This window comes from Canis lupus, chromosome 20, assembly GCF_003254725.2.
Source record: "Canis lupus dingo isolate Sandy chromosome 20, ASM325472v2, whole genome shotgun sequence".
NCBI classification, from domain to species: domain Eukaryota; kingdom Metazoa; phylum Chordata; class Mammalia; order Carnivora; family Canidae; genus Canis; species Canis lupus.
In genome coordinates, this window is record NC_064262.1 from 8238778 (window position 1) to 8251857 (window position 13080).

General features: G+C 43.9%; 1 protein-coding gene across 2 annotated transcripts in view; it reads left to right on the forward strand.

The window, feature by feature from the left end:
- The window catches only part of SEC13 (SEC13 homolog, nuclear pore and COPII coat complex component), a 33590-nt gene that overhangs the window by 1080 nt on the left and 19430 nt on the right, over positions 1-13080 (forward strand). For both annotated transcript variants that reach the window (XM_025449918.3, XM_025449923.3), the window contains exons 2-5: positions 2045-2089; positions 4503-4618; positions 6910-7061; positions 7635-7768. In XM_025449918.3, coding sequence (XP_025305703.1) covers positions 2045-2089; positions 4503-4618; positions 6910-7061; positions 7635-7768 — 447 coding nt within the window. The remainder of the gene's footprint in view (positions 1-2044; positions 2090-4502; positions 4619-6909; positions 7062-7634; positions 7769-13080) is intronic.

Consider the following 13080-nt stretch of genomic DNA (forward strand, 5'->3'; position numbering starts at 1 on the left):
GCCTCTGCCTGTGTCTCTGCCCCTCTCTGTGTCTCTCATGAATAGATAAGTAAAATCCTTAAAAAATAATAACAACAATAATCTCTTAAGCTGATACTCAGCTCTCTCTAAATGAAATTTTAACTCTTCAACCAATTCTGAAGAGCTTAATTGTTTTAAGGGCACTGCCTCTTACTACTTAACAAGGATCAGACAATGTGAGGTGCTCAGGAGGGAGGACTTTTTTAGAAGGGAGCTTTTATTTTTTTATTTTTTTTTAATATTTTATTTTTATTTATTCATGAGAGACACAGAGAGAGAGAGAGAGAGAGAGAAGCAGAGACACTGGCAGAGGGAGAAGCAGGCTCCATGCAGGAGCCCAATGTGGGACTCGATCCCGGGACTCCAGGATCAGGCCCTGGGCCAAAGGCAGGTACTAAACCGCTGAGCCACCCAGGGATCCCCAAGAAGGGAGCTCTTAAAACACTTGTTCAGAAGTGTGGCTCACCAGTCCTGGCTGGTGGGTGAAAGTGGTTAAAAATCCGTGCTAGTTAGTGACCTGGTATGAAACTACCAGGAAACTTTTCTTCCTGACTCTCCTTGGCCCTCAGCCATTGATTTAGAGAATTTACTGTAACAACTACTTACTGTATGTTCTGGATAGGCAGCCTAGTGGAGTGGAAAGCTTTGTGAGCTGGGAATTAACAGGTCAGGCTGTTTTCCAGCTCCACCTTTAACAATCTCTGTGACTTGGGCAAGTGCTCCCTCTTCTCTAGGCTCCTTCAGTTCCTTAGTTATAGGATGGCTTCAGTTAATTCTGCCCTTTGTCCTTCCTGGTGCATATGTGAAAGCCCTTTGTAACCTAGACTGCTTGGCAAAAGTAGGAGACGCTTCTCTTTTATCTTTACTTGCTTTTGCAGACCTTGGAGGCCCACTTATTAGGGAGTCTCGAATTTGATGGGAGAGACCTGTGCTTACTTGATATGTACCTTTTGAACTGCTTGGCAACTGTCTCCTCCAGTGTCCACTTTTCTGAAAAGTCAAATCAGACTTTATACTTGTAGGGCTTGTGCTGGAAAAAGATGAAATGGGGATGGTGGTAAGGAATACCAGTTCCAAACTGAAACCTCCCTTTCAGCCCTTTTCTATCCCGGGAGTTTAAAGAGTAAAACTCTCTGGTTTTGTTCATTCAGCAAGCAGTCACTGAGTTCCTTCTGGTTGCAGAACACTGTGCTGGTGATTTGAAAAGATTCAGAACTGTAGGTGACACAGACCCTGGGTCTGTTTTCAGAAAAGAAAGAGTGTGAACTGTTGTGCTCTCAGTGCTTCAGATATTCAGAGGAGTTCAGCAGGTTGGAGAATCTGGGAACCTTCAAAACGGGCATAATTTGAGCTGGACCTTAAAGAGGAGTGAGAGGGTGAAGACCATGCAGCTGTGTTCCAGCTCCCTAAGTTGTTCAACCTGGATCCCAGTGGGTGACAGCCTAGAACCTGTCATAAGTGGTGGACCAGGAAGCTGTCCGCCTTGAATTGGTTCTCCAAGGCTTAGGTATTAACTGTTCTGCCCAAACTGCCTGTAAATCAGAAGCTCTGTCATCCAGAAAAGGAACAACAGCCATAGATCCTCCAGCATCCTCCTTCACCCTCAGAGGTAGCCAAGACTGCTTGCCATTCTCCCCTCTCTGTTCATGTTATTGCCTCTGCTTGGACTGTACGTTTTCCCCCTGAGCCACCTGGTAAAGTCCTCATCATCTAAGTCCCAATTCATGTCTGCCACCACCAGTTCCTCAGGCTGCTATAGTACACGTAAACTGCTGTTAAAGTACCTATCTTTCCATGTTAGCGTTACTTATGTGTGAGATTTTCAGGGGCAAGAAATATTTATTTGTGTCTGTATCTCCAGTCACTGACACGGTGCTTGGCAAAAAGAAGATACTTAAAGTAAATGTGTAATGAGTGAACGAACAAATGCAGTCAAGAACTTTAGAAATGACTGGTACGTTTAATAAGGTGATTGCGTTCTAACTGCCCTCTGTTCTTTTACCAACTATATCTTTGGTTCTAGGTGTCAGTAATTAACACTGTGGACACCTCCCATGAGGATATGATTGTAAGTATTCCTTTAGCCTTCTCTCACATGTGGGCATTTCAGTGCGGGGGAAGCTTTTCTGTTGATCATTCATGTATCTGGTGTGGCATGGCACCCTATAATCAAGCTGTAGCCTTAGCATATGGTCAGTCTCCCAGCCATGCCTGCCTGGTTGCCAGTACTGGGCATTCTGGTCACTCTGGTTGGAGAAACCTAGGAAAAGTTTATAGCTCAAGGCCCTCGGTCTTCAGGCCAGCAATGTAACCTGCTCTGGGATGGAGGCTGAGCCGGTGTGAAAGTTTAACAATAATCTTCCCACCTGCCTTCCTCATGCTGCCAGTGCTTAGCCCCACTGGAAAGGGGGCTGAAAGAAGAGAATGGGAAGGTAACTCAGTATAAAGGCAGAGAGCAGGCACAGCGAAAGCCCAGAGCACAGCCAGGTAGGACCACCACACATAGTAGGCCAGGCAAAGCCCTTTGAACCAGAAGTCATTAACTCAGGGCGTTTTCTGAGAGGCAAACACAGAGCTCAGTATCAGAGGGCAGAGTGGTGGGGGAGAAGGTCCAGAGGGTAAAGTCCCCAGAAGCAAAGATGCAGACTGCTTCATGCAGGGCCACGCAGTCCAGGCAGCCTTTGAGCAAGACCCTGGTCAGTCAGCTTACAGTGTTTCATCTCAGGGCTCCTGCCCACCAACAGTTGCTTTTTGTCTCCTGAGAGGCTGCCTGGTCTCACAGTTGTATATGTTTCCTGGATGCAGTCTAACCATACCTGTTTGGAGACAATGTGGTGCCTTGGGTAAGAAAATCCAATCTGAGACCCCCTGGCCAATTTCTTAACTCTTCTGAGCCAGCCTTGATTTCCTCATAGCTAAGATGGGGGAAATGATGGAAATGCTACCTACTTATATAGGTTGGATTTGAGAAACAGATGAGGCCAAGTAGTAACGGCTGATGCCTACATGTTCGCTAAGTGTCATACCCCATGTTATATACTTTTCGTTCAGTATCTCATTGAACCTTCATAACAACCCTTAAAGCAGATGCCATCATTAGCCCCATTTAAAGAGAAGGAAAGTGAGGTTCAAGGAGATTATGTAAGATTTTCCAAGGTTAAACAGCAGTAAGGTAAGGAGATAGGATTCAACTCTTTTAGGTACTATGCCCTACTTCTTTCCAAAGTGTGTGATAGCACTCTGCAGGAGAAGAACCTAAGAAATCTATCTTAACGTTTGCATTGCTTGTCTTCCAAGAAGCCAAGACCTAGAATAGTGGAGAGGATTGACTTCCAAAGAAGAACCAGGATGTTTTTCTCAGGTAGGGAGATGAGGAAGGAACGTTGAAGCAAACCGAATGACTGCTTGTTGAGAGGGTATTGATTGTTCCTGAACACCGTAGGTGTGGCAGCTGATAGTCTCTAAATCCCCGAGGTAAGACAGCTGAGGAAGGTGCCATCTGTAGGAATAGGCAGCAGATAGGAAGGACTAGGATATTCAGTGGGACAACAGGCATTGTGGTCCAGAGGAACAAGATAGATAAGAGCTGTGGGCAGGGACATGGCCAGTTAGCATCCAGAAGGTCGGTTCATCAGTGGTGGGACTAGTGACATCTAAGGCATGGATGGAGAGTCTGGGGTACTGGGCACACTCCTAGGAAAAGGGTCTTGTAAAAATCTAGGAACAAAGGTCCACAAAAGATCTAGGGCCACAGGTGGAGGAAGGAGCCCAAATGTCTGAATAGAACCCTGTATCCAGGGCAGCCCAGGTGGCTCCGTGGTTTAACGCCGCCTTCAGCCCAGGGTGTGATCCTGGAGACCCGGAATCGAGTCCCACGTCAGGCGCCCTGCATGAAGCCTGCTTCTCTCTCTGCCTGTGCCTCTGATTTTCTCTCTCTGTCTCTCTCATGAATGAATAAATAAAATCTTAAAAAAAAAAAAAGCCTTGTATCCAGGCCAGATGTGCATTATGGAGGAACTCACTGGGCCCCACAGGCATTCAGAGGCTGCTCCTTTCCATCAGCATTAGCCCTGGGTTCTGGGGCTGAGCTGAACCTCTGGGTGTCTTCCCCAGTAGCCCATAGCGCCTCAGAACAGGGTGGGGCCTGAGGAAGGAAGAAGAAAAGGGAGGCTAGATAGCCAGTGTTTTGTCTCCCATACCCACCCTACAGAATAGGGTTGGAAACGACTTCCCTTGTGTATGTAAAGAGTCTGAAAGCAGCTAGGTATGGTTTTTCTGGTCCCTTTCAGAACGACATTGCCTGTCAGAGAAATGAGAATGTAGAGATGCTAGCTTGTTGCCTGATAGTGATGCTGCTTTGAGATTAGATTAATATCCAGTAAACTCTGATCCAAACTAGACTCTGTCCTGGTGACTGTCCTACCCTACCCCACCCTCATCCGCCCAGCCTGCAGGCTTCCCAAGCTATCCTCCCTTTGCAGCACGATGCCCAGATGGACTACTATGGCACCCGCCTGGCAACCTGCTCCTCAGACAGGTCCGTCAAAATCTTCGATGTGCGAAATGGAGGACAGATCCTCATTGCCGACCTCAGAGGGTAAGTGCAGCCAAGTCTGGGCGAGGTCTCAGAATAGCTGAGCTTCTCAGGCATGGCAGGAAAAGCTGAGGACCCAGATCAAAGGAGCCCCACAGTGCAGTTAGCAGAGAAGATACCTATCCCAGCTAGGCAGCCGTTCTCAACAGACATTCCAGGCTGATGGATCCGGGATGAATCTCAACTTTGCCATCCAAAAACCTACCAGAAGACCTTGGGTAAGAGTCAGTCTGCCTCTTGGAGACTTCACCTCCTCACCCTCAAAATGGGCCATTGCTGCTGCCTCCCAGGTGGAGCCTGCTCACAGCATGCCTTCAGCTGCTGTTATTTTAAAAGTGGAAAGAACATTTTTTTAAATTTAGCTGACATGATCTAAAGTATCACTCAAAGGCAATAATGTTTATGTAAGAATGCATTAGTAATTATGTAAGTTCTATAATCTTACCTATTTGCCTGCCCATAGCAGATATTCAGTGAATATTTACAAATGTTTGATTTCCCCTCTCCCTACTAAGATTCTTGAGATCCTGGCTCATTTTTATGGCTACATCCCTACTACTATCCCTCAGTCCACTACATTTCAAGTAAATGGGAATCCTTAACCTGAGTTCCACAGATCTCCAAGGGTTTGGTGGATAGAATTCAGGGACTGGTGAACTGGGGCTGAGATTAAAAAAAAAAATCACATCTTTATTGTCAGTGACTCATATTTAGCATTTCCTTCAATGATGGATTTAGGCTAGAAACCACAGCAGTATTCAGAACACCTGTAACTTTGTTACCAGTAGAAGACACAGATATCTTTATAGCACATTCCAGTTACAGCTGTCTCAAAGTAGCATTTAGGCTCATCACTACTTTGAGATGAGAGTGGTTATTAGACCTCCCACTCGAGTTTGTTAATGTGCTAACAAAGAAGTACATGTATCACGATGTTATAAATCCTTCTTCAACATTTCACTAACTGTATTTCATTTAATTGGATTTCCTTTGTAATTCTAACTCTGTGTATTGTATCCATTATTCTGAGAAGGGACCAAAGCCTTCAGCAGACTGCACAGGAGAAATTAACCTTGATGAATAGGAGTTCAGTACACATTTGGTAACTGAATTAAAGAAGGCATAACTAAGTAGTCATCTGGGGAGACGGAGTCCCCCTCTTCTTGAGTCAAAAACTGAGTGACTGAGGGGTCAGATGCTACTTGTGCAGCAGGAGCAGCCCCAGGCTGTGCAGAATGCTGCCTGGCACCGGTACTGGCAGAGGCGATCGCATCTGCTCTTACTTGGCCCTTTCTTCTGCGCTCTTTTTCTCATGCTTAAATGATGTATGATATTAGAGGAATAAAAAAGATTCACACCTCCTCCCTTTTTTTTGCCTCAGTTGAACTGCTAGTTATAGGACATTTGTATCTCTTCCGAGTTTCCTTGGCAGCTACTTTGTGGGGCCTGGAAATTGTCCCAGCCAGAAAGAGGAGGACACATTGAGTGTCTGCAGCCCTGGGGTAGAGAAGTGAACAAAGAACAGCAATAGCAGCTGACAGGCATGAGTGGTTTTTCCTTTTCTTGTGCCCAGCATTGTTCAAGCTTTTTACGTGAGTTATCACACATATTTCCCCCTCATGAGCACACTTTTGAAAGAAGTCTTGCTGGTATCTCCATTGGGAGACTAAGCCACAGAAAAGACATGACCCTTACCTAAAGTCAAGCAGCTAGTGAATGGGGAGTGGGGGTGGAAAAGCCTGGGCCATCACCTCTCTGCCGTGTCACTTCTTGTGTGCTGGGTTCCCACCCTTCCCTGCACCTCAGAGACAGCCCCAGTACAGAGCCCAGTACCAGGTATGTGCTCAGATATTACTGACCAGGTGAATGCATAAAGATCAGAAGAACAATTTACTCTACAAACACCTCTGAGCAATTATAAGTACAAACCCTGGATTGATTGGTGCACAAATGAATAGGCTGAGAGGCTTCTGATGATGGCAGATGTAGGTGGTACTGGCTACACTGTGGGACAAGGGAGGGTTATGGCAGGTCAGGATAGAGAAGCTGAGTTAAAGTCCTGACTTACTTTCAAAGCCCCTGGGCCTCAGGACCTTTACTGCCCAACAAAGGTCCCCTTTGGCAGTGACATCCTATAGCTCTCCGTTACAAAATTCTTAGGCAACTCTGTCCTGAGATACTGTATCTGCCTACCAAGAAAGCCATTCAGTTCAGTCCAGAGTAGTGGCTAGCAGAGCACCGCAGGTTCCTGTGACCCATCTGAGCAGCCTCTGACCCTGTCTGTCCCCTTGTAGTCACGAGGGTCCTGTGTGGCAAGTGGCCTGGGCCCACCCCATGTATGGCAACATCCTGGCATCCTGCTCCTATGACCGGAAGGTCATTATCTGGAAGGAGGAAAATGGCACCTGGGAGAAGACACACGAGCACACAGGACATGACTCCTCAGGTACAGTGAGTGTAGTGGGAGCAGGTGGGTGGGGCCTTGCATTCCTTTCCCTTGTGATGCTCCTCCTTTGTCCCTTGGGTTTGGTTGGCTTTTCTGCTGTCTACAGCAGAGATAAGGCCCTAGGACCTAAAGACAATTTCAAGTGAAATTAAGAAAAGGTAAAAACAGTAAGTTTTCTAAAAAATTTATTCATTTAAAGTACTGGCCTTTATTCTCAGATTACTTTCTATCTGCTTTTATTCCCCTGGTTTTATTAATTTATTTTTATCAACATACAGTGTTACATTGGTTTCAAGTGTATATTACACTGACTCGATATTTCTGTCCATTACGCTCATCACAGTAAGTGTACTCTTAATCCCCTTTATCTATTTCACCCCATCTTGCTTTTTGTTAAAGTAGACGGTAGTTTATGAAATTATTATATTCATGGATGATGAGCTTTTTAAGTCTCCTTAATTGACAAAATTAAAACTTCCTCCTAGTGATCCCTGCAATTTTATTTTTCAAATTTAGTAAAATGATAAACCTGGGAAACAAAGTCTGCTAACTATGCTTCTCTCCTTCCTGCAGTAAACTCTGTGTGCTGGGCCCCCCATGACTACGGCCTAATACTGGCCTGTGGGAGCTCAGATGGGGCCATCTCCCTGCTGACATACACCGGAGAGGGCCAGTGGGAAGTAAAGAAGATCAACAATGCTCATACTGTAAGTCTAGACCTTGCCTGTGCATGGAGTGTGCTTTTGTTGCCTTGCTATGTGTCTCCTGGAGACTCTTGAGAGAGTGGCAGGAGTAGCATCACTGCTGTGCAGGGGGCTGGGGAGGGAATGATGCTCAGACGTGCTTGGTGGGTCAGTTTTGAGCCTCTTTAGCTCTGAAGCCAGACAGAGGCTGCATGCAGGGAGGCCAGGCTATACCAGCCTCATTCGGCCCAGGGCAGGGGTTGGCACAGGTTCCTCTTAGCAAGCTCCCAAACCAGGCAGGGCCAGGACCTTGGCAAGGTGGCAGCAGTAGCCTGTTTACCTGCTGCCTTTGCTATGGACACCTCAAGTTGACATGTTTACAGTGGTCATTGGGACCCCCAGAACTGAGTAGTGTTATAAAGAACATCCTAGGAATTCAGTTCCTTGCATTTCAGTCATTAGATATTATGGCTAAAATAGTCCAGAAAGCACTGTAGACAGTAAAGAATCTCTCACAGTACTTAACCCTTACTGTGTGTCATGTAATCCTTACAAGTGTCTGTAAATGAAAGAAGAAGCTACCAAGTGTATAGGCATGCAAGTAAGCCATTCTGTTCCCATTTTATGGCAAGACAGATGAGGGTCAGAAAAAGTAAATGATTTAGAGAAGGTCCTGTGCCAGAATTAGAACCCAGATTCTGTATACCTTCTCACTATACAACAGTTCCAGCTTTGGTGGCCCCAAACATTTCTAAAATCTACTCAGATGGAAACCTAGTAGCTCCCAAGCTTGATGCTGTACTTGGGTACTTCTCAAATTCAGGGGATCCATAGTCTGTCCAGCCCCTAGAACCCCCAAGAGCCTGTCTCAGAGTCTTTACTTAAGGTACTCAGATTCCCATCTGCTGACTAACTTGCAAAAATGAGTAGGCTGAGAGACTTCTGAGAAGATGGTACGGAGTGGCATCACAGCTTTTCAGTCTTTCCTCATCTCTGTAAAAACCCAACAGAGCAGCTAGAGAGCACAACCAAAACTTCACAGCATTTACAATAAAACTAGGTAACAAGATATTTCCACAAACTCCAAAATAGAAGCAGAGAGGAATAAACCAACAACCACAAAACTGCATGGTATTGGTTATCTGAGCAGGAAGAAGCAATAAGGTGCCTTCTAACAGACCTGAGAAGGGAGAGTATTGCCAAAATAGCCAACAGGGAGGGGATCCCTGGGTGGCCCAGCGGTTGGGCGCCGCCTTTGGCCTAGAGCGTGATCCTGGAGTCCTGGAATCAAGTCCCATATCAGGCTCCCTGTGTGGAGCCTGCTTCTCCCCTCTGCCTGTGTCTCTGCCTCTCTCTGTGTGTCTCTCATGAATAAACAAATAAAATCTTAAAAAAAAAAAAAAAAAGGCAGGAGAAGTTTTAGGATTTCTCTTGCTTTTAACCATTTTTTAAAACTAATATACAATTGACTTATAAAATTCACCCTTTATAAAGTATATAGTTCTGTAAGTTTTAGTCACATTCACAAAGTGTGCAACTATCACTGCTAATTTTCTGAACTTTTTCCTCCCCCCAAAAAGAATGCTCATTAGCAGTCACTCTCCACCCTGCCTCCTACCTAGGCAGCTGCTAATTTACTTTCTGTCTGTATGGATTGGCCTATTGGCAATGTTTCCTCGGAGTGGTATCCTACAACACAGATATACCTCAGAGCTGTGGTGGGTTTGGTTCCAGACTATTGCAATAAAGGGAGTCAGGAATTTTTTGGTTTCCCAGTGCATATAAAAGTTATATTTACCCTGTCTTACAAGTCTCTTAAGTATGCAGTTATAGCATTGAGTCTTAAAAACATACCTTAATTAAAATTTATTCTGTTGCCGAAAGATGCTTAGCATTATCAGAGTGGTCATCGAGTTGTAATATTTTTTTTGCTACTGGAGGGATTTGCCTCAGTGCTAATGGCTGCTGACTGATAAGAAGACCACATTGAAGTTTCCTGCATCAGTTGACTCTTCCTTTCACAAATGATTTCTCTGTAGCATGCATTGCTGTTTGATATCATTTTACCTGCACTAGAACTTTCAGAATTGTAGTCAATCCTCTCAAACCCTTCTGCTTTATCAGCTAAATGTATGTAATATTGTAAATCCTTTGTTGTCATTTCACCAGTCTTCACAGCATCTTCAGGAGTAGATTCCATCCCAAGAAACTCTTTATTTTTTTTTTTTCTTAAGATTTTATTTATTTACTCATGAGAGAGGCAGAGACATAGGCAGAGAGAGAAGCAGGCTCCATGCAGGGAGTCCACTGTGGGACTCGATCCTGTGACTTCAGGATCAGGCCCTGAGCCAAAGGCAGACGCTTAACCACTGAGCCACCCAGGTGCCCCAAGAAACCTTACTTTCTTTGCTCATCTATAAGAAGCAGTTCCTCATCTTGTTAAAGTTTGATCATGAGATTACAGCAATTTAGTCACATCTTCAGTCTCCACTTCTTATTCTGGTTCCTTTTGCACCACATCTGCAGTTATGTCCTCCCCTGAAGTCTTGAACACAGTCATCCATGAGGGTGGGAATCAACTTCTTATAAACTCCTATTCGTGCTTATATTTTGGCCTCTTCCCATGAATCACAAATGTTGTTAATGGCGTCTAGATTGGTGAATCCTCTCCACAAGGTTTTCACTTTGCCCAGATCCAAAGGAATCACAATGGCAGTTATAACCATATTATAATAACTATTAAATTATAAGTCTCGAAGGTAGAAACTACTCCTTAATCCTTGAAAATTGCTGAATGGATATTGTGTTAGCAGGCATAAAAATGACAATGTCATTGTAGGTCTCCCGTCAGGGCTATTGGGTGACCAGATGTATTTTCAGTGAGCAGTTAACATTTTAAAGGAGTCTTTGAGAAGGAAGTCTCAACAGTGGGCTTAAAATATTCAGTAATCCACATTGTAAACAGATGTGCTGTCATCCAGGCTTTGTTCTTCCATTTAAAGATGACAAGCAGAGGAGATTTAGCATGATTTTTAAGGGTCCTGGGATTATCTGGATGGCAGATGGCTTCAACTTCAAGTCACCAGCTGCATTATCCCCTAACAGGAAAGTCAGCCTGTCCTTTGAAGCTCTGAAGCCAGGCAAAATAGGTGACATCTTCCAATAGAAGACCATTTCATCTACATTGAAAATCTGCTATGTAGTGTAACCACCTTCATTAATGATCTCAGCTAGATCTTTTGGATGACTTGCTGCAGCTTCTCTATCAGCACTTGGCTGCTTCACCTTGCTCTTTTATGTAATAGAGCGTTTCTTTCCTTACACCTCATGAACTACCTCTGCTAGCTGCAGATATCTCTTAGCGGAACTTGCTCATCTCTCTCCTTCAAAGAATTGAAGAAAGTTAAGGCCTTGTCTCCATTAGGCTCTGGCTAAGGGAATGTTGTGGCTGGTGTGATCTTCTCTCCAGACCACTAAAACCTTCTCCATATCAGCCATGAGATTGTGTTGCTTTCTTTCTTGTGTGTTCATTGGAATAGCACTTTTAATTTCCTTCAAGAATTTTTCCTTTGCTTTCACGACTTGGCTGTTCAGTGCAAGAGGCCTAGCTTTTTTGGTCTATCTCAGCTTTTGACATGCCTTCCTCACTAAGATGATTTATTTCTGGCTTTTGATTTAGAAAGACATGAGACTCTTCCTTTTACTTGAACACTTAGAGGCCATTGTATGGTTATTAATTGGCCTAATTTCAGTATTGTTGTCCTTCAGAGGGTAGGGAGACCCAAGGAGAGGGCAGTTGATGGGATAACAGCCAGTCAGTGGAGCAGTCAGATAAGCTTGCCATTTTATATGGATGTAATTCATGGCGCCCCAAAACAACTGCAGTAGTAACATCAAAGATTGCTGATCACAGATCACTGTAATGAATAAGCTTGAAATAGTGTGAGAATTACCAGAATGTGAACAGACACAAAATTGACAAATGTTGGAGAAATGGCACCAGTAGACTTGATTGACACGAAGTTGCCACACACCTTCAATTTGTAAAAAAAAAAAAAAAAAATACAGTAACAGTGAAGCTCAGTAAAGTGAAGCACAATTGAATGAAATATGCCTATATGTGGCCTTTTGTGACTGGCTTCTTAACATGTTTTCAAGGTTCATGTCATGGTGTGTATCAGTGCTTTATACCTTTTTCTGGCTTTTTGATATTCTGGCATGTGAATTTAGATATTTTGTTGAGTCACTTTTTGGTTAATAGACATCTACAGCCATTATGAATAATGCTGCTATGAACATTCATGTCTAAGTTTTTTTGTGAGCATATGTTTTTAATTTTCTTCGGTATATACCTAGGAGTAGAATTACTAAGTCAGATGGAAAGTCTCTGTAACTTTTTTTTAATTTTTATTTATTTATGATAGTCACACACAGAGAGAGAATGAGGCAGAGACATAGGCAGAGGGAGAAGCAGGCTCCATGCACTGGGAGCCCGACGTGGGACTCGATCCCGGGTCTCCAGGATCACGCCCTGGGCCAAAGGCAGGCGCCAAACCGCTGCACCACCCAGGGATCCCTCTGTTTAACTTTTTTGGGATATTGCTAAACTGCTTTCCAAGTTAATTGTACCATTTTACATGGCTTCAAGCATCCTTGCCAACTCTTGTTGTCATGGTTAGGTTTGGGTTTGCCTTTTTTTTTTTTTTTTTTTTTTTTTTTTTGGTTATAGCCATCGAAGTGGGTGTGAAGTGGTACCTCATTGTGGCTTCAATATGAATTTCTCTAACAACTAATATTGGGCACATTTTCACATGCTTACTGGCTATCTGTATTATCTTTGGAGAACTGACCAGGAGGGGTTTTGTACCATATTATATCAGGTGGGTGCAGGCCACCTACCCTCAGAAAGACTAAAGGGGCTTGTAGAAATCTGACCTTTATAACCCATCAGGGCTTGCTTCTGTAACAAAGTTTTTTGCTTCTTCTCACAAAGTTCTCTTGTGAGGAGGAGAAACTGCTGGGAGTGAAATCAAAATTGAGCAGGAGACACAGAAAAAAGGAAAGAATATAGACCAAAGTCAGGGAAGGGAACAGATCCAAGAAATTCTGAAAGCAAGTTGTCACATTTGTCAACACATACATTAACAAAAACAGACTTCTCAACTTGAAAGGCTTTCTTGAATCACACTTTGTCAGGAAAACGAATTTCACATAAAAGTAACAAAAGTATTTGAGGTGAAATCACATAAAGTTTGACTCACAAACAAGGAAAAAAATATACAAAGTGGTTTGTAGGCTAGTAGGCAGCATGTTACTTCAGATGTTTCTACATGCAA